The sequence below is a fragment of the Mirounga angustirostris genome, unplaced genomic scaffold (assembly GCF_029215605.1).
Source record: "Mirounga angustirostris isolate CCGP_5_RB_7025 unplaced genomic scaffold, mMirAng1.0.hap1 SCAF_11, whole genome shotgun sequence".
Lineage (NCBI taxonomy): Eukaryota > Metazoa > Chordata > Mammalia > Carnivora > Phocidae > Mirounga > Mirounga angustirostris.
Genome location: NW_026991719.1, coordinates 31,438,726 through 31,466,512, shown reverse-complemented (window position 1 = coordinate 31,466,512; position 27,787 = coordinate 31,438,726). Strand labels below are relative to the sequence as shown.

The 27,787-nt window shown below is 36.7% G+C and overlaps 1 protein-coding gene across 1 annotated transcript in view; it reads right to left on the bottom strand.

The window, feature by feature from the left end:
- CFAP47 (cilia and flagella associated protein 47) overlaps positions 1–27,787 on the bottom strand; it is a 495,620-nt gene that overhangs the window by 278,398 nt on the left and 189,435 nt on the right. Inside the window, exons 31-33 of the mRNA XM_045873173.1 lie at positions 25,529–25,609; positions 23,588–23,717; positions 15,341–15,533 (exon numbers count right to left, since the gene is read on the bottom strand). Of these exons, the coding sequence (XP_045729129.1) occupies positions 15,341–15,533; positions 23,588–23,717; positions 25,529–25,609 (404 nt within the window). The remainder of the gene's footprint in view (positions 1–15,340; positions 15,534–23,587; positions 23,718–25,528; positions 25,610–27,787) is intronic.

The following is a 27,787-nucleotide window of genomic DNA, read 5'->3' as shown; positions in this document are numbered from 1 at the left end:
AGAAACAATCAACAAAACTAAAAGCAACCCACTTCATGGGAGAAGATATTTTCAAATGACATATCTGATAAAGGGTTAGTATTCAAAATATATAAAGAACTTATAAAACTCAACACCCAAGAACCAAATAATCCAATTGAAAAATGGGCAGGAGACATGAATAGATATTTCTCCAAAGAAGACATATAGATGGCCAACAGACACATTTAAAAGATGGTTCATCATCACTCATCATCAGGGAAATGCATACCAAAACTACAATGAGCAATCACCTCACACCTGTCAGAATGGCTAAAATCAATAACACAAGAAACAATAGTTTTGGCCATGATGTGGAGAAAAAGGAAAGCTCTTGCATTGTTGGTGGGAGCAGCCACTGTGGAAAACAGTACAGAGTTTCCTCAAAAAGTTAAAAATAGAACTACCCTAAGATCCAGAATTCACATTACTGGGTATTTACCCAAAGAATACAAAAGCACTAATTCAAAGGGATACATACACCCCTACATTTATAGCAGCAATATTTGCAATAGCCAAAATATGGAAGCAGCCCAAGTGTCCATCCACTGATGAATGGATGAGGAAGATGTGAATAAAATTTTGTCATTTGCAACAATGTGGATGGAGCCGGAGAGTATGATGCTGAGCGAAATGGGTCGGTTAGACAGGGATGGGTGCCTTATGATTTCACTAATGTGTGGAATTTAAGAAACAAAACAAATGAGCAAAGGGAAAAAAAGAGAGGAGAGAGAGAGGGACAAACCAATAGGCAGATTTTTGATCACTCAGATTGCTTTACATCTGGTACTAGAAGACCAATTTCTCTGGAACCATAGATGTCCTAGATACTTCACAAAAATAGTACCTGGTATTTTTTCATCTGAGATGCTACATAATTGAATGATTCTATAGGATTTCTATAGCATGGTACTGCAAAATCAATCTAGCAAACACAGATCACTAGAAATTTTCAACTAATACACAGTAAGCAACATTTTGGACTGTATATTTCAAAGTATTTTTTGCTGATAAAAACCTATAAATACCTATATCTGATAGATGATGTGATACAATCAAAGTAATGAGTTTAAAATACACATTTCTGGTGGGCTGGATGTTTATAACCTAAATGTGCTTCTCTTAATGTATATGTGCCACCTATGTCTTTTAATAAAAGCAAAAGGTCTCACTTTTGTAGCCAAAATTCATTTTTCTAAGAACTGTAAGCAATTCTAACTTTAATCTGAAAAAGGCAATTTACTAGGCTTTTGTGTTGATAGTGAATCAGACAGTATTTGATATAGACCATGATCTCTAAACATCCCAATGTCATCTTGTATCATTAAAGAGACAGAAATTCCCCTCAAGGTGTTTATCATCCTGTTGAGGATAGATCACACCCATAACAGGAAAACAACTAATTAAAAATCTCCTAACTAGAAGCTGATAGAGAGATTACAATATAACAATAACTATTATGCTGTTACTTCCAACTCCACCAACTGCAATCCAGCACCACAGGACTCATTATGACCTTCCCTCTTTCCTTATTTCTAACTTGGCTCTTCAGTACAGGAAAACCTGGTTCTCATTACCTACAAAATATTTACTTCTTTGTTCAACTCTAATATATATTTAAAGCAATTTCAGAATTGCAAACCCACACCCCTGCAAGAAACTAGAGTAACACGCGCATGCAATATTCCTTTTGTCTTTAGGTCTACAGTACGCAGTCATGATTGTTTTTACAAGATAATTTAGCCAGCACCTTTTCTGTCCATTATATACACTGAGGTTGTCAAATATTTGCAACGCAGTCAGATTCATTTATCACAGTCTGCATTCCATCCTGAATTAGCCGATAAAAAAATACACGCACTAACATACATTCTGTGTTGTACGCTTCTAGGATTTTGAGAGGTATACTGTCATGTATTTATCACACTTCCATACAGAAAAGTTTCATCACCCCCAAAATTCTCATTTGCACTGTAGAGTCAAGTTACTGATATCTACAAAAACAAGTGAGGTAGGATTTTTCACTAGGGTTATATTGAATCTATAGATCAATTTGGCAATACTGACAATAAAATATCTTACTCTTTTGTCTTCCACTTCCATGTGCATGGTATATTTCTCTATTTATTTGGTTCTGTTTGATTTCTTTCCTCAGTGCTTCATAATGTTCAGTACATATATCCTGCACATATTTTGTTGGGTTCATACTTAAGCATTTTATTCTATGTTGCTATGATAAATTATATATATATATATATAGTTGCAAATTCCAATTGTTTACTGCCATTATAGAAAACAGAATTTATTTTTTATATACTGATTATATATCCATCCTACAACCATGACAAACTCTATATCAATTCTAGGAGATTTTTTGTGGTTGCTTTGGGATTTTCTACTTGACTGTCATATTGAATTCCAGTCTCTTTCTGAGGGGTAGAGGTGGTTTGTTGTTGTTGTTCTTGTTGTTTTCAGTTTCTTTTTTCAGCTGCAGTGAGTTTTCATCAGGGCACTAAAGATGACTGTACATGTGGTCCTTCTCCCCACATATTAACTTTAATGTTCTATAGGGAATAGAGAAATTGGACAAGTTGCTTGCCCCACCCCCAGGTCTACACTATGAGGGGCACATTCTCCAGACTCACTCTCCAGTCATTTCTGTGAGCAACCAATGAGGTTTGTGGAGTAAAAACCTGTAAGAGGATGCAGATGTTCCTTATTGCTCTAGCTCCTAGGTACTTCACGCTCTCTCACTAGTGTACACTTGGTCTCTACCAATCCACCAACCACCCTAACTCAACTCTTCTTATCAGTGTCCAGCTGTCTCTACCACAAGTAGACAATTGCTATCATCCCATTTCCTCCTGAAAGCACCTCCTCCTTCTTGGATGTTAGGATACTTTGTTGTCCTATAGCCTTAGCTTCTAGGGGAGCTTAACACACTTGGGAGTTTGCTATCTATATGGTTTTTGCTGTTGTTTTGTATATGTTTTTGCTGTAATTTTAAGGGTGGGAGCTAAAGGTCTTTCCAGTTCTCCACCTTTCTGAATGGAAAACCAGTGGCACCTATTTTTGTTCAACCCATCACAACTTTGGAACTGCTTTATTATTTCTTAAACAGCAATCAGCATGAATTGTTGCTGCTCAAACATGGCTCTCTGTGCAAAGAGGATGGCAATAATCCTCCAGAACAGTGTTGAGAAGTAAAAACCTTGCTTCTCTGATCTGATCCCGTGCCTATGGCCTGCCATTCATACGGAAAAAAGGCTGTAGCCAAGCCCCCACCAGTTTACCACAGCCTTAGGTATATCACGGATTTTCTCTGCTTTTTGGTTAATTCCTTTGATCTAGGCTACTCTCTTCTATACTCCAAGATTTTGCTATCTAAAGTGTGCTATGTGAATCAGCAGCACCTTTATCAACTGGAAGCTTTTTATGAACACAGAATTTCAGACCCCACTTAAAACCTACTGAAACATAAAAAGTTTAGCAAAATCTCCAGGTGATTTATATTCATATTATCATCTGAGAAGTGTTGGTCTAGGGTTGTTTTTAGAGAGAGAAAGAGCAAACTAATCTAGTCCTCATTTGCCAGGAAACAGAGAATTCAAGTGATGTTCTACAATTTTTTTAAATTTTAATTTAGAAGTTATATTTTTACCTATTTATTTACAGTATATTACTTCAAATATTCAGAAATATTAAAATAGTCCTAAATAGTATTGCAAATTGAAGATGTGCCTGCTAAACATAAAACTGAAACATTTTATGCATTGAAGGAATAAGTGCACATATTATTTTTATGAATATCATAGTAATTATTTAAATGATATTTTAGGTGGTTAAAACAGTACATTTTTATAACAGCTTTATTGATATGTAACTCATATAACATACGTTTTATCCAGTTCAACTGCCCAATTCATTATTATTTAATATATTTACACAGCGGTGTGATAATCACCACTACTTAACCTTAGAATATTTATCAACACATAAAGAAACCCCATACCCACTAGCTGTCATTCCCCTTTTCCCTCTTCTCTCATCCATTGGAAAAAAACTAATTTACTTTCAGTCACTATGGACTTGCCTATTCTAAACCTGCCATAGACATAGAATCAAAATATGTGCCCTTTTGTGTTATGGCTTCTTTTATTCAGCATAATGTTTTCAAGGTTCATCCATGCCACAGCATGTATCAGTGCTTTGCTTCTTTTTATACCTGAATAATGTTCCATTTTGTGACTAAATATAGCACATTTTGTTTATCTGTTCATCAGTTTATTGGCATTTGGGTTGCTTCCACGTTTTGGCTATTATGAATAATGTTGCTATTAACATTTATTTAAGAATTTTTGCGAGAATATATGTATTTTCAAATATTTTGAGTATAAACCAATGAGTGGAACTGCTGAATCATATCATTAATCTATTTTTTAACATTTTGAGAAATGTTAAACTGTTTAACATTAAACTGTTTTCCAAAGTGCTTGTACCTTTTACAATCTCTCTAGCAATGTATAAGGTTCCAATTTCTAAAAATCTTTCCCAATAGATGTTATAGTATTTCTTTCCTTTATTTTTTCATTTTATTCATCCAAGTTGGTGTCAAGTGCTAGTTCATTGTGCTTTTGTTTTGCATTTACCTAATGACTAATATTATGTTGAGTCTCTTCTTGTGCTCTTCATGTGCTCATTGACCATTTGCTTATCTCCTTTTTTTTCTTTTTACTTGCATTATTTGTTTTCTTTTTATTTGCATTATTTGTTGAGTTGTATTTTTATATATTCTTGGTATAAGTCTCTTGCTAGATATATATTTTCACTGTTGCTGTGTCCTTTGAAATGGTCTCTTTTATTTCCCTTTATATTCTATTAATATGGAGTATTGCATTGATTGGAAGTCCTACTATTTCTCAGAGATTTATTCATTTATTTTAGAGAAAGAGAGAGAGAGTGCAGGGTAAGGGGCAGAGGGAGAGGGAGGGAATCTCCAGCAGACTCCCCACTGAGCACTGGACCTGATGCAGGGCTTGATCTCACGACCCTGAGATCATGTCCTGAGCCAAAGCCAACAGTTAGAGGCTTAACCGACTAAGCCATCCAGGCACCTCAGAATTCGTAGGTTAAACTAATCTTACACTCCTGGGATAAATCTCACCTAGTAATTTTGTTTAATCCTCTTAAAATGTTGCTGGATTCTGTTTGCTAGAATTTTGAGGATTTTTATGCCTGCATTCAGAACAGATAACATAGTACACTTTTAATTGTTTTAAAGCATTTTGGAAATGCAAAGCAATATATACTTTAATGCAGAAATCATCTTGTTTCTAAAGGTAGTTAAATTATGAAGATATGTGAACTCTAAATAATTATAAGATCAGCCAAATATAATAATTAGAAGATCAGCTACACGAGAGTGAGGTAATATATATAATATTTGGTAGAACTTCCATATAAGTACATCATTAAACTAGAAAGAAAATAAAGAATTTTGTGTACTAAGGTGATTAAACACTATAGATAAAGACTGATTTAAAAAACAAGAAGTATAAGTAATCAAAAGAAAATAATCACAGCAGTTACATGATAGAACAGATACAACAAACTAATCAATAATATTATGTTAATATTTTCAAAATTTAGAGAAAATTCATTAATTTCATTATTTAAAATTTCATTATGATTATTTAAAATCATCCCACTAAAGAAATAATAGGTCCAGGTAATCTTACTAGTAAATTCTACAAAATTTAAGAAACAAGCAATTTCACTTTTCTAGAAACTCTTTCAAAGCCTACAAAGAGGAAATATTCTACAACTAATTGTTGAGATTTGTGTAAAATTGTAACATAAAAAACTAAAAAATACAGAGAATATTTACAAATCATCACTCATGTAAACTAAAGCAAAAAATTAAAATATTAGTAAACTAATCTAGCAAGGTATTAAAAAAAGGTTAGCTACCATGGCAAAATTAAATTTGTGCCAGGAATGCAAGGTTAGTTTACAATTAAAAATCAATTTAACATAGTATATATAGTAAGATAGGTAGAGAGAGAGAGATAAATAGAGACATATAGACATATACAGTTGACCCTTAAACAATGTGGGGTTTGGGGCACCAACTCTTGCACACTGAAAAATTTGTGTATAACTTTTGACTCCTCCAAATCTTAACTAATAATAGCCTACTGTAGACCAGAAGACTTACTGAAAACATAACCAGTCAATTAACACATATTTTGTATGTTATATGTATTATATATTGTATTCTTACAACAAAGTAAGCTAGAGAAAAGAAAATGTTATTAAGAAAATCACAAGAAAGAGAAAATACACTTATAATACTGTACTATTCAAAAAAATATCCACATATGAGTGGACCTGCACAGTTCAAAACCATGTTGTTCAAGGGTCAACTGTATATAATATATATAATTAAATAGTATTCATTATAAAACTTCCTGGAAAACTAAAAGGATATAAATTCCAGAACACAATCTACAAAGTAATCATATAGTAAATATCATAATTAATGATGAAATGTTGAATGTATTCTGCTTAATTATGAAAAAGATCAGGTATAATACAAGATCATCCATGTTAAAAAAAGGTTAGAAAAAACCTCTTCATTCCATCCTTTATTTTTTCACCCTTTTTTTTTTAAGATTTTATTTATTTATTTGAGAGAGAGAGAATGAGAGACAGAGCAGGAGAGGGAGGAGGGTCAGAGGGAGAAGCAGACTCCCTGCTGAGCAGGGAGCCTGATGTGGGACTCGATCCTCGGACTCCAGGATCATGACCTGAGCCGAAGGCTTAACCAACTGAGCCACCCAGGCGCCCTCACCCTTTTCTTTAAAAACAAAACAAAACAACTCTTGTAAACAAAGATTAAATTCCACCCTTTTATTTAAAAAAAAAAAAAAAAAAAGAAAGAAAAAGCCTCTTTAGGACTCAGTTTCAACCAGTATCTTTGACTTCAAAGGGAATACAAAAAATACCTCCTATACCAAATTTACAAAAGAAATGTTTTAGAACATGTTTCATACTCCTGTACATGCCTCCCACTTTGTGAATATAAAAAAGCTTAGAGCCAAACAAGGCAATTCACTTATAGGGGAGAAGTTATCAGCTTGATCTCCAATTTTCCAAGCTATTTGATAGACATAACACAATTAAATACTGTCCACAAAGCTTAGAGAAAAATAAAGGCTGACCCCAATTTTTTCCAGTCAAGATGCCATTTGCACATTAAAAAAAAAAGAAGATAATTACAACAGAACTCAGAAACTAGAGACTTTTGAAAAGGGTTTTCTTAGAAAAGCAATTATGAAATCCAGCCACCCAATAGTTGAATCAAAAAATAAATAAAAATGGAGAATCCAGGTAAAATGACACATAACAGAATACTGACACAACAGAATATAAGTGTTATAAATACTGACAATATAGGCATAATGAACATAACAAAATGATACACTCGGGCAGAAAGGTGAGAGGAAATGAGAGTAAGAATTATCTTACCTGTCATAGCAATGGTTATCGACGCTATGTAAAATCACGTGTAGCAACAAAACAAAATAAAAAAAACCCCTCAGAATTCATAATGTATTCATAAGTTTCTTCTTTTAAATTTGAGACATAATTTAGAAAATATTATTTCTTGTGGTGAACAAATATTTATAAGGTACCTCTGCACTATTTAACCTTATTCCCTATTTTTCAATTTGCACAGATTAGAGGTTTTTTTTCTTTTTCTTTTTTTTTAATTTTTTTAAATTTATTTGACAGAGAGAGAGAGACAGCCAGAGAGGGAACACAAGCAGGGGGAGGGGGGAGAGGGAGAAGCGGGCTCCCCGCCGAGCAGGGAGCCCGATGTGGGACTCGATCCCAGGACCCTGGGATCATGAGCTGAGCCAAAGGCAGACGCTTAACGACTGAGCCCCCCAGGCGCCCCTGCACATATTAGAGTTTCTAACCTTCACTGTGCGTCAGAGCCACCTAGAAAGCTTTTAAAAGCTGCACACACGTACAGGCAATACCCCCACAGACTCAGTTTCAGTTGGCCTGGGGTGGGGCATCCGTTTTTATTTTTTTAATTTCCCAGGTGATCACAAAAGGGCATCCAGATTTGAAAACCCACTCTTGTGGATGAAAAAGGAAAGGAGATATCTCTCTGGACATTAGGAAAGAATTTGCAAGAACTGAACAGATCTAAGCTACAGAAGATTTTAACATTTTGAAAGAGCAGCATCGCACAATGACACTTAACACGAGCCTTGGAGGTCAAACTGCTTGGATTGTTTCAAAACCCAGCCACATACTTTCCTAGGAACATAAATTAACCTCGCTACTTTGGTTTCCCTGTTAATTGTAGTAACAGCCACCTGATCACGTTGCTTGTTTTGAGGATTAAATAAACCGTTATATGTAAAATTCTTAGTCCTTTAATTGGCATACTGCAAAATACTGTGAAAATGAGTAGAGGAAAATTCATTTAAAATTAACAAACTGAGGGTTCTAGAGGAGGGGGGTGGGGGGATGGGTTAGCCCGGTGATGGGTATTAAAGGGGGCACGTTCTGCATGGAGCACTGGGTGTTATACGCAAACAACGAATCATGGAACACTGCATCAAAAACTAATGCTGTAATGTATGGTGATGAACATTAAAAAAAAAAAAAAAAAAGAACTCCAAGAGTTCAGCATTGGAATGGAAAAAAAAAATTGAGTTGGGGAAGCCCTGCAGGGGGAATCAATGTATGTTACCACTCATTGCAGCCTGTATGATAAGCAGGAAAAAGGAAGCATTTTATCTCTTGCTCTTAAGAAAAAAGAAGGATGACCCCTCTCTGCCCCAGCTATTAATAGTGCACCTGGTAACCAATGAGAAACCACCACATCCTCAGACTCTTGTTCCTCTCCTATGAAATTCTGTTCAAAACAACCCTCCCCAATTTCCTCCTAAACCTAATAAAAGTGTAACTTCCTCTTGACTCTTCATACTTGCCTATGGTTTGCCATAGTATGCTTGTACAGAACTGCCATTCCTCTGCTATTCCTGAATAAACTCATTTCCCTAATAAAATAACTATTTTATTTTTATGGTTGACAACACCAAACATCCCCCTCTCCTGACTAATGTAAGTGATCACTGCTTCTCTACCAATTAAAGAATTAGCCTCAATTATAGCCTTCTTCCTTCTAAATAAGATTTATTAAATTACTCATAGAATTACCACTGCCCCTGAGAGCATACAATCAAGGTGAATCCCTGTTTCCTTGAACCTGCCCCAATTTACTTAGCTAATGCACAAATCCTATAATGTCTTCCATAATATCCTTTACTGTGAGACACTCCATGACTCTCCATAATGTGTGGTCTCCCTCATTGCAATGAGCACTGAAAAGAATTTGTTCAACTATAGATGTGTTCCCAGTGGTCTCTATCTAAAAGGCACTGACACTGAATAGGTATGAATATGAAAGAGAAAATGTGGTCTGATTGTGGGTGAATTTTTACATCATACATTTTGCAGGACACGTGGCTATTGCATTGGTTCACCCTGATTTACTGAACCACACTGCTAATCCGTCAGAAATGGTTTAACTCTCTGTTCTCATGTTTTTTTGACTGCCTGGCATTTCTCCGAATTTAGTGTTGAGTTTCACACTAATCATGACTTCTACATATTGACTGACAGTCATATTCCCAATATAAAACATTCTAAATGTAACATTAAAATATCAGATTATACCATTTCTAGTATCTATGTGCATTTTAATCTTGCAACATTGATGATAAATATTTAATGCTAAACATTAAAGGGATAATTTGGAACTTCTGGAAAAAATATAAAGTTCTTTGTAAATAACTATTATCTGGTTTAATGAAGCTCAAAATTAGACACATTTGAAACAACAAATGCATACAAATTTAAGACCTCAACTTTACATTAGTTTTAAGGATAGATAAAATTAAAAGGCCAGTACAATTTCCCAAATGTGTACTGAATATTATTTACTTTAACAAACTATCCCATGATAAATGAAATCAGGGGCACCTTTAGACAGTACATAAAAGATAAATGTTGCCAAACATATTTATGACTCTGCTCCACTAAAAAAATAAATAAATAAATAAAACAGTATTTTCCATTCATAAGAACTACAATTGTTACTTCATGAAAAAAAAAATGTTGACATAGGCATCAGTTAAATAACAGATATTGGGCGCCTGGGTGGCTCAGTTGGTTAGGCGACTGCCTTCGGCTCAGGTCATGATCCTGGAGTCCCAGAATTGAGTCCCACATCGGGCTCCCTGCTCAGCAGGGAGTCTGCTTCTCCCTCTGACCCTCCTCCCTCTCATGCTCTCTGTCTCTCATTCTCTCTCTCGCAAATAAATAAAATCTTAAAAAAAAAAAAACCTAATAACAGATATTATTTTGTAGAACAAAGCTCCTTTGAACAGTTCAAAATGCTCCAATTTCAGGATTTTGTTAAAAGTGCAGTCAAATGAAAGTACTTAGTCCTCTCAGAAATTAAACTTTATGTTACAAAAAGGGTCTTTGCTGTTCTCAAAATCACCAGGTGATTATAGGATGAGAAAATTTCCATTAGCCATCAAATGTAGCAATTGAAGAAAAGGGTCCAAAAGAATAACAAAGAGGATGCTTTATCACAGGCATGATCTACAGAAGAAGTAACTGTCACTAAGGTGTAAAAAAAGGTTCATCACTGAAAAACATTAACCGTTGTATTAATGATAAAGGGCTTAAGCACATACAATACAAAGAGCTAGCAGGAACAAGAGGATAAGTGTATAAGGGCAATTGTACCTCCTTGGCAAGGCCTAAAAACGTCCCCTACTTACATGAAACAGGTGTTCACTTATTACATGGAAAATGTTTTTTGACTTTCACAACTCTTTGAACAAATCAACACATGTTATGAATTTTCAAACATAGAATGGGTAACTTTTTTTATTCTTTGTTTTGTTTTGTTTTTGTTTCTTTGCTTTTTAACCGTGCCTCTCAGCAACTATCTGTAGTTAGGAAAGGAAACTCCCAAACTTGGACTACTGGACACCACATACTCTTGAGCAAATTCATAGAAAGTCCAGGGTTAAGAAATCTCAGTCTTCTCTCAGCGCTAAATATGAGGTGTGCTGATCAAAACATGTGACCTCAGTGTACTTCAATCAACCTACTTGCTGTGGCCACCGGACCAAATATCCATCATAGCAGTCACCACCTTGGCCATTTCCCATGACTCTCCAATGCCAACAGAATGAAATCCTAGAACGTTGTCCTGATATTCAAAGCCCTGGATGGCCAGGCCTCTGAACCAACTTATTCCAACTTTACCACTCCATACTCTCCTTGACAGAGGACGGCTCCCTCACTTGTCACATCCTTCCTAGTTCCTATATCATTACAAAGAAATTCTATGAGAAATATATGTCAGACCTAATCTGACTGAGGTAAAGGTGCTGATAAAGACCTCAGCAGAGACATAATATGGAAACCACCTATCATGTTGACACCACTGCTCAATTCAACAAGAGTTTCTGGGAAAGCCTTAAACACCTAAAAAATTCCTTATTTGTTGCCTCACCAGGCTGATCAAGGACAGACTGTCCATAAAGATGACTCTGCAAGCTGCCAACTGATCAGTTTACCCAAAAAATGTATAAGCAAGGTCCACTGTCTATTCTCTGCAATGTTTTCTCCTTCACTATTGGAAGACAATTTCTTGGGTACAGAATTCTAGGTTAGTATTTTTTTTTCCTCTTAACACTTTAAATACTCTACTCTCTTCCTGACTACATGATTCCCGAGAAGTTGGATGTAATTCTTACCTCAGCTCCTCTATAAGTAAGGCGTTTTTCCCCCTTTGGCTTCTTTCAAGATTCTTTCTTTATATTTGATTTTCTGCAATTTGAATATAGTATTCCCAGCTATAAAGTTTTTTTGGCGTTTATCCTGCTTGGTATTCCCTGATCTTCCTGGATCTGTGGTTTGATGTCTGACATTAATTTGGGGAAATTTTCATCTATTACTATGCCAAAGGAATTGTTATTTAAAGGAGGCGTTTTTCAGAAATACAATTGTGTACTGATATCAACATGGATGGGACTGGAGAAGATTATGCTAAGTGAAGTAAGTCAAGCAGAGAAAGTCAATTATCATATGGTTTCACTTATTTGTGGAACATAAGGAATAACATGCAGGACATTAGGAGAAGGAAGGGAAAAATGGGGAGGGGGAATTGGAGGGAGAGATGAACCATGAGAGACTATGGACTCTGAGAAACAAACAGGGTTTTAGAGGGGAGGGGGGAGGGGGGATTGGTTAGCCGGGTGATGGGTATTAAGGAGGGCACGTACTGCATGGAGCACTGGGTGTTATACGAAAACAATGGATCGTGGATCACCACATCAAAAACCAATGATGTACTGTATGGCGATCAACATAACATAATAAAATTTAAAAAAAAAAAGAAAGAAATACAATTGTGAACAAATACCATTCTGTGAACAATTTAAAAGCACTAAAAAGCCACTTTCTGTGATATAGCCTAATTGTTTCATACTTTAGTGTGTATCAGAATCACATGGAGGGCTTAATAAAACACAGATTGCCAGGTCTCACCCTAAAGAGCTTCTCAATCTACCTTCCACAACACCATTGCACCAAGTTGTGAGGACAGTCATATTTTACCAATGGAGTGAGTCTAAGTAGAATAAGTATCAATGTTGACAGATAAAAATCTGGGGAACTGAGTAATACTTTTTCTTAGTCCAAGTTAATCAAAGTGAAATCTTTCATAGAGCTTCTCCTCATGGATCTCCATAGTTACTAAACCCACAAACTTGTACTCAGGTACATATTCAACGTGGAAAGTGCTTCCTTCTACCTCAGCCATTCAACCCGACTCCTACAATTTGTACCAGAAGGTACAAACTGGCAAGCTAATATATATCCAATTATCTGGAATAGGGTAGAAAAATGTATAAAACCTGAATGTGTCTCAATATTCACTCAGGTTTTTTTTAAAGATTTTATTTATTTATTTATTTGAGAGAGAGAGAGAGCACATGAGAGGGGGGAGGGTCAGAGGGAGAAGCAGACTCCCTGCCGAGCAGGGAGCCTGATGCGGGACTCGATCCTGGGACTCCAGGATCATGACCCGAGCCGAAGGCAGTCGCTTAACCAACTGAGCCACCCAGGCGCCCCTCAATTTTCACTCATTTATATACACAAACAGTATTTGATATCTGTTATCTTCTAGGCACGTTTCTCGGCTCTGAACAACAAAACAGACAAGACTGTTCCTGTTAAGAAGCTCACATTCTACTGGAAGAAACAGACTCTCCATTTTATATATATAATTTTGGAAAAATGCTATTGAAAAGAACAGAGCAAGAAAGAGAAAGATGGAAGGATACACTATTTTAGAGGGTATTGGGAAAGCTTCTCATGTAAAGTGATATTTGAGCAGGGACTTGAATGAAGTGAGAAATGGAATCATGAAGATAAATAGGAAAATAATAGTCCAAGCAGAAGGTAGCAGAGAAAAATGCAAAAGCTTTGTAAAAGCATAAAACTCTGTTTTTTTAAAAAAGGAAAAAGGCCAGTGCCTGTAATCTATTATATTAAAAAATGCAGCAAACTCTTTGAAATGAACTTGTATAGACCCTTTTGTTGGTAAAAATAGAACCATAATAACTTTACAACAAATGAATATACTAATTTTTAACATATGTACATATTTTATACTACTTTGGTTAAAGTGTTACTCCTCAGCAATCTAATAATTTGTACTTTGGGGCGCCTGGGTGGCTCAGTTGGTTGGGCGACTGCCTTCGGCTCAGGTCATGATCCTGGAGTCCCGGGATGGAGTCCCGCATCGGGCTTCCTGCTCGGCAGGGGGTCTGCTTCTCCCTCTGCCCTCTTCCCTCTCGTGCTCTCTGTCTCTCATTCTCTCTCTCTCAAATAAATAAATAAAATCTTTTAAAAAAATAAAATAAAATAATTTGTACTTTGTTTTTTATATTTTTGAAAGGAGCAAATACAATTTTTAAAAAATATGAATCTTACTCAATTGCAGATTCAAGTCAAATTATTTTGATATTATCAGCACATCAATTAGAAGGTACTAAAATATTCCACGTTTACTGTTGTCTAATACCAGTATATCAATATATCTGTTTTAATCTTGATGTCACTATGTTTGTTGAAGTAATGCCTTCAAGTTAAGAGCAACCATAATTCAAAGTCTCATTTTATTTATTTATTAAAGATTTTACTTATTTGAGAGAGAGATAGAGAGGGAGGGAGCCTGAGCAGTGGGGAGTGGCAGGCAGAGGTAGAAGCAGACTCCCCGCTGAGCAGGGAGCCCGATGTGGGGCTCGATCCCAGGACCCCGGGATCACGACCTGAGCCGAAGGCAGATGCTTAACTGACTGAGCCACCCTGGTGCCCTGAAAGTCTCATTTTAAATCACACTCTTCAATCTTCTTCTTACTTCTAAAGTTTAGATTAAACTCTGAGGGTTCAGTATAGAAAATAAATGTAATGACTTAAGCACAACCCCTTCTGAACATAAGAGGTTTGTGTATACTTGGAAGAGGCGGGCTGAATTGAAGCCAAAGAAACAACCAGCACACACACTGTCACCCATCTCACTACAATCAGTGGTTATGATGGAGGAAAAAAATACACTATACTAGCAAACTGGAACTTAAAAAAAAAAACAAAAACAAAAAACCGAAGGCTCTTAAGGTGGAAATTCATAGAGCCTCATTCCACAAGCACAGAACCAGGGAGTGGCCACCTGAACATTGGAGGTCTCTCTATGAACACCCGCTTGTCTCAGTATTTGGACCTAATATGACTGACCTCGCCCAAAATTCATGAAGCATTACTGCATTTAGTGATTTCCAACATAACTGTCACAATGACACGTAAGATGTTTTCTAGTCAAATTCCACTTGATATCAACTAAGTACACACAAGGTTTGAGCATGTCACCTAAAATTTAATTCTTTATAGAGCTGAAAATACCAGCAATGATATTAAGACTATCTTTTGTAGAGCATCTCTACATAATTTTTATCACTTACTCTTCAAAATACATTAAAGAAGCATCTTTTATTATTTCCATTTTACATGTTAAGGAAACTGATCTTGGGGAGATGTTAAGAGCTCCTTTTTGCAGAAAAGAGTCAGGTCTAGAATCCATGGATTCTGAGTCCAATTCTACATTGTCACACTAAAATTAGTAATAATTTCTTTAAAGAAAAAAAATTCTCACCTTGGTGACAGTTTTTCCATATAATATGTCGGGCATTCTCATAATTTGTGTTCATCCAACTAAGCAGAATCCTTTCAGAATTAGAATATATGTTGCTGGATAAAAAACAAGGATTGATTTTTGGTGAATTCTGCACATGTATGGGGGGCAGGTTACTGCTGCAATGTGGTACAACCCGGGATAGTACCAGAACCTGAAATTGGGAAAAAGAGAGAACCTTTATTAGACCTGAATGGCAAAATTAAAAATTAATATTTGAAGAGTAAATAAAGGAAGGCATCAGTATTTTCTGGTCAACTACATCCATATAAGAGTAAAAGAAATTAGAAGACCCCCTACAATAAAGATGAAAGTCAGAGGACATGTAGTAACAACTCACCTATCCAAATCTCAGCTATGTTTGAAATCCTCATGGAGGTGGGCCAGCAAGCACATAATGCATAAGTAAATATTCTGAACTACAATCTGTGAAGTCTCAAAGTCTGTAAGCTAACTTTCTCCCACTTAATTTATAAAAACCTGTCTGTGCACTCTAAGTCAGTGTCTATTTGGTTTTATTTCATAGAAAATTTTTCTAAGTTGGATATCTAGTTTTTTATGTTACAACAAATGACAAGTAATAGGAAAAAATAGGAGAGTAATGAAAAGCAATAGACAATAGTCATATGACAAGAGAATAAAGACACAAACTATTAAAAGCTAAAAAATCCTCCAAATGTCTGTTTATGTTTAAAGAAAATAATATTTTAACAGTAATGATTGGTCTCATAATGAATAAATAGAATAGCAATCAAAAAATGCCATGTACTTCCCCATCAAAAAAACTGAATAACATGTAGATCATGACATGAGGTGAAATTTTAATTTTACTAATCTGGTACAATTTCACAGAATTTTCTAAACTGTGCATAAATCATTCTAGTAAATCTTAACTCAAATGTATCCCAAAAAGGCACAATTAATTTAAGTAAGAATTAGAAAAAGTCACATCAGATTTAATTTTTAGAAGCTTACCTTCCTTTTGATCAGATTAAGTGGAAGAATATCACAAACACTGCTCAAACATACCATAAATGTTTATCACCCTAACAAAATTCCTTGCAGTCATTTAAGACTAAATATTATCAAGATCACAAATTTGTTGTAAAGAGAATATAATTTAAGTCCAGGAGTAAGAATTACAAAAACTAATAATTTTTAAAAAGCAGAATAGAGAAAGAAAATTTAAAAAGAAGTATTCAAGCTTGTTCATCAACAGCCCCTACCAAAGAGGACCACCTGGAAGTGATCTGGTGGTGAAGACACAAGCTTCAGTTAGGACAGGAGGTAGAGAGAAAACTCCAAGAGGAGACTGAACCTACAGGGGAGTTTCCTGGTGGTGGAGGGCACAGCAGCAGTCTGACCTCAGCTCTAAGGCACAGCACACATCATCCAAGGGGATCACTACAGGGGTTCCAGGAAACCTGAGATGCACCTGTTCCTGATTTAAAGATAATGCCCTGCAAGCCCAGAGATCTCTTTCCCTTGTCTTCTCACTCCTATTACCCATAGGGGCTCCTGGCTCCTTAATCATCTCTTATCAGATCTCTTTCCTTCTCAGCCTATACATTAGTTTTTCTCAGAAGATACATCATCATTACTTGAAAGAGCAAAGGGATGGCATCCTAAATGAGAGCACTGCAGTGTCCTACCACATGTCCAAAAGTTCTTGCATCTACACTCACTTTTCTTCCTTCTCTATGGCCACAGTGGGTGAGCTATCCCTTTGCTTGCACTAGATACCAAACCTATTCATCCTCTTTGGGACAGTCATGCATCAGTTGCCTTTTTTTAGCTTTTGGATCTTTAACTTCTCCCTTCTCACCAGTTCCTTTTCAACAATATCAAAACATGCTCACTTACATTCAGCTTTTAGAGAGCTCTCCCAAACTTGGATTCCCCCTGATTCTTTTATCTGTTCCCTCTACCAGTTATAACTCATGAAAGAGTTCTCTACCCTACTGTCTCCACTTTTATTCCTTTTGTTCATCAAACTAAAGCCCACCTAATAACGTTTCCCCAATTCCTCACTACCCCCACACCCTGAAGGTGCCTTTGGCATCTTTGTTGTCCAATACAACAGGGAATTTTTCATTGTTATCTTAAGCAACCTCTCCATTTCATTTGATAACACATCCTCCCTCAAAGGCTTTCTTCCCTCCTTGTTCATGACACCATAAAGTGTTACTGCTCTCTTTTTGTCTATTTTGAGCTCATTGCAGGATTCTCTTCCCTTACCTATTTAACAACTGAGCCACCCAGGCGCCCTTTCCCCTTACCTATTTAAATACTGGGTTGCTTCAGTATTGGGTTTCTAACCTATGCCATCTTTTCTTTAAACTTTTTAGGTGTGTTTCTCCCAATTTTATCTCCCAGAGACCACTAAATATGCATTAAGAAACCACAAAGACCACTGATTGCTGTGGTTAAAAAATAAGGATTCAACACAATATTTAGAACATTATGTTAGTAGTAGTAATGAGAATAATTATAGCTTCATATCAGTGAGATGAATGATATAGTTACCATCTTTATCAAGGTATCTACATTTAACCAGATGATGCATGTATTGAGTTCTATATCACTTTATATATTCAGTAATTTCTTTTCTTATTTCTCTCTATTTCCACTAAATGAGAAAAGCCTACTTCATAATTACAGATTAACAGAAGAGATGCTCAGTTTGATTGTTATGGATAGTCAGGCCCAAAACGAAGCCAGAAATTATAGAGGTTTTTTTTATTAAAATATACTTCATCTACTTTCAAATACCAACCAAATGCTAAGCTGGTTGATGAGCAAATCACACTCAAAAGCCAAAGGTAAAAATACTCAACTCAGGAAATAGCATTAAAGATAACAGTACTCTACTCTTCAGTGGCATTCATCTTTGGGAAAAGTTTATTTGGCTTCCATTGCCAGAAGCAATTAAAAGGTGGCACACTCTCTGAGAAACCATTATCCTGATCGTACCCTTATTTAAAGTAAAAGCCCCCCCCCTTAATTTGTTGAGACACAGCTTCCAATAGTGTCCATAGTCTTAGGAAGCAGCATGTAGGCTGCATTTCAGCTCCCAATCATCAACTCAGCTGTGCAGAAACTACATTACCATATTCAGTTTATCTGTCCATTCAATAATTCAATACATTTTATCATTATTTTTTCTTTTATTATTTTTTTATTAACATATAATATATTATTTGTTTCAGGGGTACAGGTCTGTGATCCATCAGTCTTACACAATTCACAGCACTCATCGTCAATACATTCTTTTTTCAACAAATCTTGGGAAAAAGCCAAAATTTTGATGCTTCAGTGTTTTGTAGCACATTAAAAATCATGATATTCAAATTCTATAGGTATATGTCCAAGACATGGGAAGCATTACCTGATGGATCATTTGAGCTAGCCACTTCAAAAGATGAAAATGATAAATACAGAAAAACAGTGCTAGGAAGATACTATTTTTAATCTCACTCCTGTTGGAAAAATGCATGTGAGAGTGACCTTCTCTTCATAACCAGCACATCTCAAAATTGGAAATAAAGATCTTGAATTTATAGAGATCACGATGCAATTAGGTAACTCAGTAGCCTTACTTTGATAGTATTTCCAATTTTTTCTGTTTAACAATGAATTCACAACAGAAGCATATTTTTAATCACCTGCATTTCTCTATGAATAAAGGTTCATTTGCAACACCCCTTTTCTTGTGACCAATGGCTAATTGTCTATCAATACCAACCACCACCAACTGATTGGTTGTCTACCACCAACTGATTTTCTCCAGGTTACATTACAAATTAATCTTAATGACAAAGAAGCATTCCTCCAAGAGCATGGTTTTTCACTGATAAAAAGAATAAAACATCATCATTTCTTTCTTTCTTTCACATATATTTATCACACACATGCAAATGTGTTCATACATTCCCTTATATCCAACCAAAGCATGCAATATTTGCTATCACATGTGAGAATAACTGTTTCCAAGTTGCATGCCACTGACATAATGGGACATCCTGCAAAGCCATGTAATAAAAGAATTTCATGAATTTTACTTTCTTTCCAATCATGTTTTATTGAAGCTCATTTTAAATATTCCTCACCAGGGCACTTTGGTGGCTCAGTCAGTTAAGCATCCGACTCTTGGTTTTGGCTCAGGTTGTGATCTCAGGATCGTGAGATCAAGGCCCATGTCAGGCCCCACACTCATCGTGGAGTCTGCTTGAGTTTCTCCCTCTCCCTCTGCCCCTACCCCCTCCCCACTCTCTCTCTCTCCCTAAAATAAATAAATGATTGAATGAATGAATGAATAATAAATCTATCTTTCAAAATTAATAAAAATAAGTAAATATTCCTCACAAATATGATCCTCTGTCCTGTCTTTGCTCATCTTCTACAGAGGCAGGAAATTCTAAATAATGCATCAGTAGAATTGGTGTCTTGCCTACCTTTAGCAGCAAATATTCCAATTTCATAACAAAGAGATTTTGAATTGGTTTGGGGAAAATGTGTTTAATTAACCAGAAAGATCATTGCTCTTCATTTAAAAATATCAAAATATTTGACACAATTGTGCCACTATTAAAAAAAACTTATGACAGACAGTACGCTGAGAACTAATGAATAAACAGTTTACCTGAGCTTATTATTCAGATATTTATTATTGATCACCTTTTTCTTGACTAGATTCTTCAGTAAAAATATCACATTCACCTCTTTCAGCACATACAGACTCATCCTTTATATCCACATGAAAGCCCTATTTATACTTACATTTAAAACAGCATTCTGAAATTGAGTGTTTGTTATTGTTTTTCATCTCTCTTGTGCTTCAATGACCCATTTTTTAGCCATCAATACATTTTTGTGAATTGGGAATATAATGCAAGGAAATACCAACAATTAAACATGCAAATTTAACAAACAAAAATGACCAAATGACACAAAATCAAACTGGGCAAGACAAGCTATATCCTTTATCCAAACTATTAGCCAAGAGGAACTGACAAAGGTGGTCCTGGAATGCATGCATGACCTCTAGGAAAAAGAAAATGAAAACCTAAAGGGATGTGTGTGAAAATCACCATCTTCTATTTCCATTGTGTGAAACTCACCTCAACATTGCTTGCTTTCACAAGAGAAATTGCCAATCCGCTTCCGATTTAATAGAACTCCTGGAGCTACCCATGCTTTAGACACAATACATGGACAAACATAGCTCTGCAGATGACCTAACAGGCAATCTTACCTATTCCTATGACTTATCATGGAACCAGTGAAGAATCACAAACATGTGCTGTCACCCAGATCTCTTTCCTGACTGAGGGATATACCCACCTGGTAATGACACAGGGCACCATTATACAGCATAACCAAAATCAATTTATTATGCCTTCTTACCCTATCTCATCCTGCACCCCCAACAAAATCTTATTTTCATCCCTTGTCTTGTTATTTCAGTGACTGGGATCAAATTCCATTCAGTCATCCCAGCAAGACCCACTGTCATCTTTTAGCTCTTTGTCTCCTTCACCCACTGAGATCTAGTCATTCACCAAGTCCTTCTGAGTTCTATTCCTAATATTTAGGAAAGCTGCCCCTTTCTAATCTTTCCCACTACCACCAGTATTCCCGGCACCAGGCACTTAAATACCTCTCCAAACAGTTTCCACGTTGTACCAGCGTGATTTCTCTAGGATGCAAAGCTAGTTATGACAGTTTTATGTTTAAAATCCTTCAGGAACTCTGTACTGACCCTGGGCTAAAGTCCATAAAGTCCAGATTCCTTGGTATGGCTTATGAAGTAAACCATGTTCTATTTTGTGACTGGGATCACAATCCACCCCTCCTACCCCCAGCCATAGTGTGCTTCTTCCTCGGAACATAACGTGTTGTTTCTAACCTCAGGCATTTCCACATTGAATCCCTTTTGTCTTGACAAATGTTATTGTCTTGCTCCCCAATAAAACTAATCTACCACCTCCTTCTCACAAATTGTACTCTCCCTCTCTCTCTCTCTCTTTAGCCTATGCTCCACTTACTGCTTCACCTTGCCTGGAAAATTCCTAGTTATTTCTCAGGGTCAGGTTAAATTGATTTTCTTCCTGGAAACCTTCCCCAAGGCACAGGTAAGGTAGGATCCTCTCTGTGTGCACTCACCCTTAGTTCTTTGGGCTTACCTTAACATAGCATTTGTCATAGTTCCTTGTAATTATATATAAATAGTTACTTATATACTTCAGGACACAAAATCATGGAAGAGAAAGACTCTATCAAGTTTACTCTTAAACCCCCAGAGCCTAGTACAGTGCCTACACCAAAATAGTTGTTAAGTAAATTTATTCAACAAGTATTTGTTGAGCATATACTATGTAGCTGACACACTAACAAATTCTGAGTTTACGGGGCACCTGGGTGGCTCAGTTGTTAAGCATCTGCCTTCAGCTCAGGTCATGATCCCAGGGTCCTGGGATCGAGCCCCACATCGGGTTCCCTGCTCTGCGGGAGGCCTGCTTCTCCCTCTCCCACTCCCCCTGCTTGTGTTCCCCCTCTCGCTGTTTCTCTCTCTGTCAAATAAATAAATAAACAAAATCTTTTAAAAAAAAATTCTGAGTTTACAAGTAATACTTGGTTTTTAAATTCATAGACTCATAAGTTGGGAAAGAGAGATTAGATGACGTAAACATATTCATCAATGCATGCATGAATGAATAAATGAATGAGTGAGTGACTAAAGCCCACAAACCAAAATTAGGTCTAGTTTGTCCATTAAGTAGGGCATTTGCTGCCCTTCTGTTTTAGAGTTGCTCCTCCCTATCAGTGGCCAAAATTATAGATGATACAGCCTGGAGTTAAGAAAGAAAAGAAGAAAATGTCTTTTCCCAAATCTAAGTTTGGCTGAGAGTCACGAATACCCTCATACATTCTTGAGGGAATTACTCAAGAAAGAACAGGATTTCTCTCCCTTGACATCTGGCAAAAAAAAAAAAAGGCAGGGCAGGCTGATGGAAGAAGAGGAAAGAAGGAGTAAGTAGGAATCATTCAGTAGAAAGAACTCTCTAGAGGGTAGGATTGGTAGCTGGCTGCAGTGGAGGCTTTAGGCTACCAGAGAGCAGGAAGGGGGCCTTGGGCTTCTGGGCCCCAGCAGAGAACAAGGAAGAGATAAGCTTTATCTACATCAGATGGTTTTGTATGGCTAAAATCAGATGATCTGGGGAGACACAATGCACGCCTGTGGACCTTTATTTCCTCATGTCTAAGCAGGAGATTACTGCTTGTGAAGATTAAACAAGCTACATTTAAAAAGCCTCTCGTGGTGAAGAGTCTGACATAAAACTACACAGTTTAGTTACTAATTTTGTCCTTTCCTTTCAGTGACTAATTGCTACTTTTCTTTAACTTCTCCTTCATTTTCACTCTCTTGTCCCACAGCTCACCCTACCTGTGCTTTCAACCTGTGAAAACAGAGCAAAAGCCTCCACAGGTCTTAGTGGGGAAGATGTGTAGTGCCACATTTGGAACCCTAGGGAATAAGTCTCAGGACTGAAACCAGCACTTTTTTATGCAATAAAGGGGCAGGATGTGAAGGCATAATTTATGCTGTGTTAATCTACCTACACATGCAATTTGGCATGGAATAAACTGGAGTTTCATCAAAACTTGGTCTCGTCTACTGGTATATGATTCCTAGTGAATATCTCTCCAGAATAACATTCATAGCAAGAGTGTAGTATGTAGTACAGGTAGAAGGCACAATTTTCACTATCATCCATTCTTTAATCCTTCCTTTTAGTACCAGAATACGACTGTAGGTACCTATTTTAGGGACTACATTTATCAATATCCCCTGCCGTGAGGTACAATCATATGACTAAACTCTGCCCAAAGGAAATGATGCATTTTTTAGGTGACATCCTTAAACGGTTTTTACTTTTCCTCCACTAGTCCCTGATGTGTTCTTCCTTGTTCTGAGAAACCGTCCCAGAGATGAAAGCCCAGGACTGAGGGTGGAAGACCCCCACTGTCTCTAAACCACTTATTTCTCAACAGTTCCCTGAGAAAGAAAAAAAAAAGACCTCTATCTTATTTGTGCCACTGTATTTTTTAATTCTTTAATCAGCAGCATCAGCTATACCTTAACTTAGACACCATTCAGGTAAAGAAACTGAAACAAGCAGCAATGAGCGAGAGTGGAAATGTTACCTTGTATATCTGAAGCAATACATCCGTCCACGCCCGCTTACTCCAACCTTCAAACTGAGTCCTATCTATAACAACAGAGTGCTTTTCCTTAGGTATACGGGAACATGCAGGCAAGGTATTAGTGAAAGAATTTAAGAAATAAAATATTACAACATTAGTTCAAATGCAAGGCAAATATAAGTTCAAAGTTTTAACTACTTAGCATATAAGGTTTTTTTCTTTTTCTTTTTACAAACTTTTGCATGCCCTATCTATACGTTCATCAAGATCACTAATTCCCCATGTGCCAGTAATAGAAACTATCAACAGAGGTAACTTTCTGGAACACATGGCCCCTTACTGAGGTCACAGATTTATTCATTCAATGTACCTACTAGCTTATTCTGTGGCAGAAGTGGCAGAATGAGATGCAAAGTTATTCGGAACTCTGAGTCCCAGAAAGAAACACATCCTTTGGATGAGCCACTGGAACTCAGCAGAGTATCAAAGGACAGGCCCCTGGGGGGCGCCTGGGTGGCTCAGTTGGTTGAGGAGTTCCTATTTTGAGGACTCTTGATTTTGGCTCAGGTCATGATCTCGCAGTTATGGGGTCGAGGCCCATGTCAGGCTCCACACTCAGCGGAGAGTCTGCTTGAGATTCTCTCTCTCCCTCTCCCTCTGCCCCTCTCCCCATTCTTGCACGCGCGTGTTCCCTCTCTCTCTCACACAAATAAATAAATCTTAAAAAAAAAAAAAAAAAAGGACAAGCCCCTGGTTCTCCTGTTCACGTCATATGGGGAGTATAGTAACAGAGCCATCACGATAGTAGTTGCCTCAAAGCCTGAAGGCTTCTCCAAGCAATTCCCCTTCTCAATGGGTTTCCATAAAATAAACTGTATACTTTGAAAAAAACTAGACATATCTTGTTTAATTTCTGCCTACTCTCCCCTTTAACTAAAGAAGGGAAGTGGCAAGTGGTGGGAAAATTAAACCAATGTTTTCCTTGGCAGATACATATTCTAAAAATTTACTTTAAGAAAACATTTACAAAAGCACACAGAATTCTTCATTTCTAGATCCCCTAAAAGAAGCAATTACTTATATATTTAAGAAAGCCATGTAATAATTTCTACATAGCATAGAGGCCAAGGGCAGGCTGCCCCAAGATGGGTCACTTTGGCACAAAGATTGAGTTTGAAGGGGTTTGGGACAGTTCCCCCCAAAAGATGCCACTTTGGCATGTGGACTATTTTCAGCTGAAGGCGACTAAGACCTGCTGGGCAAAAGAGAAACTTCTGCCCATCCCTTAACTCACAGAAGAATCTAAATTGGTTGGCGGGGGGGGGGGGGGGGTCTTTCCCAGAATAAGCTTTATTAGGAGAGATAAATTTTATCTGAGTGACCCATCTGTATAGCAGGACAAACATCTAATTACCAAACATCTGCTCTTAGTACACTGTGAGGTGTATTCCTTCCCTTTGAAGTCCCAGACTCCCACCCCTTCTCCTTAGTTCAGAACGACATAAATACCTCATTTCACCTGACTGTCTTTGGAATTTCCAGGTCTGTGTGGAGTCCCCTTACATATGCTATTAAATTTGATTTTCTCCTGTTAATCTGTCTCATGTCAATTGGATTCTTAGTCTAGCTAGAAGGACCTTGAAGGGGACAAGATATTCTTGCTCCCCAACAATAGGAACTCCACAAAGATTTTTAGACAGATATAAAAATGTGTGTGTATGTCTCTGTGTGTATATATATAAATATCTACATATATGTATATATACACATTGAAATATTTATACACACACATATAAATAAGCTGTCCAGAGAGGCATAATCCATAGGACATTTCATAAATAAAAATATCAAGATTTTATAATGAAATCTTCTAACAGTGACTAAAGACCAGTCAATTCAATAACTATGCAGATTGTTCCCTAGAAATTATATTCCCTTACTGTAATTTCAATCCACTTTTTATAATCTTCTGGTTCAAGCAGAAATTCTGGCAGCACATGAGAAATACATGCTCCTTGAGCGCTAAAATCAAAAAAGAAAAATCCAGATTATTATAGTATAATACAGTTTGTATATCACCTGCATTTGAACTTCAATTAAATTATTTCAATGTCATAGTTTATATGTGTATTGAATTTTATTGTTTAAATTTAAAATTTATATAATTAGCTTTAACATTTCCCTTAACAATGAAATGTGCATATGATGTTTCCTTTAGAGAATTAATAATGAGAAAGAACTTACTAAGTGCCTACAATCAGCCACATCTATCCTTATATGATAACGGAATATAGAGAGTTATATGACTTGGCTAACCATTTTATTGTTGTATAACATAAAATTGAAAAATATCTGGAAAAACTTTGAATACAATAAAGCATCAAACAGATCATTAGTTACCCAATGCTCAGTGAATGCCTATCACAACACATACCTGAATATAGAAAACCCCCCATATAACATAATCCATCACCTATTTTTCCAGAGAATATCCAAAAATTCTGGCCTCTGTGATTATACAAACTTATAGTAGTATATCTGATGCGGGACGTATGTATTTATGTTATTTTATACATTTAAAAGCATATATATTCATATGTATATGATTTATCACATTCAAGATGATATTTTTTGTTGTCATATTCCTTGAAATGTTTATTAAAGATTTATTTATTTGAGAGAGAGAGAGAGCGAGTGGGGGGTGAGAGGAAAGAGAGGACGAAGGAGAGAGAGAGTCTTAAGCAGGCTCCATGCTGAGTGTAGAACCTGATGCGGGACTCAATCTCACGACCCTGAGATCATGACCTGAGTCGAAATCAAGAATCAGTTGCTCAACTGACTGAGCCACCCAGGCACCCCTTGAAATATTTTCATTCAAACTCTTCATATGCACGTCTATCACCACCAGAACTACTTTCACACAGTTTAACACAAGGTTTGGCAGGACTGTTTCCTAGGGGAGATTTAAACATTTAGGTCGAACTCATTTAGCAAGCATAGAATGCCACCCACCATAAGCATTTATCAGAGAATATCATATCTAGTACTCTACTCTGTAGACATTTTGCAGTCCTATCACTACTGAAAAGTGAGAAAAAGAAAAGGCTGAAAGGAGTCTCAAGATGAAAGCTCAAACCTTGAAGGTAGCATAATGAATGAGAAAAAAGAAGTGAAGAGAACCCTTGCAGGGGTAGAAGCAGAGAGCAGAGTTCTAGAATTGTTAAGTTTGACCTGGCCATGGGCCAGTGGAAGCTGGTGGAAGAAATCATGCTGCATACATAAAGCTCTTTCGTTTTAGTCAAACATTATCCCTTCTCTTTGATTTTCATGCATTTCCCAACTGCATCTACATTACTCCTATGAATCTTCACTAGACTGGAATTATTATAGATTTAAATAACATCTAATTTTAATGGAACACTACTCCCTTACAGGAGTAGCTGACTTAAAGCATACATAAGAACTCAAATGAGATGATGATCCATTAAGTTGAAATCCTAGAGGTAAAACAAAGACAGACAGCTCAGAGACATATATAGAAACTAGAATACTTCCTTGCATCCAAAGCAAATATGGGATTTCAGAAGGAAATAATCACTTCTATTAAATGCTACTAAAAGCCTAAGAAAAATTATCAGGGAAGCATTAAACTGAAAGCTTCCTGAAGAAGGAGACCACATGGTATTCATTTGAGTATGCCATAGAGCCCAGCAGAGAACAGGCCCTCAGTAAAATGTTGAGGATGAAGAATGAATTTTTTTGCATTATTAAAGACAACAGGCCCCAAATGGAGTCACTTATGCTTAGCTCCATGTCACCAAAGTGAGATTTAACTTCATTATGATTTTGGCTCTCCCAGAAATGGAATCTTAAACCAGTTAATCAGGAATCGCTTGAGTAGCATTAGTTTAGGTAATCTGCCTGACAGAACCCTACCATCCCTCCTAGAGAAAGTAACTTTGCAATAACCAATCTGCTTTTGTGCTGTAGGAGTAGAAAACTTTTCCCTCCTTACCTTCTAGGTTTTTTGCTAGTCCAATAATCAAATTGACATAAGACAGATTAAGAGGGGGAAAAAAACTCAGATTTAATTATATACCTATGGGAGCCTCACAAAGACATGAAGACTGAGAGGCAGTCAGGCAGTTGAGGCTAAGGAGAAGGGGGTAGGGGTCTAGATCCTCAAAGGGGAGGAAGACA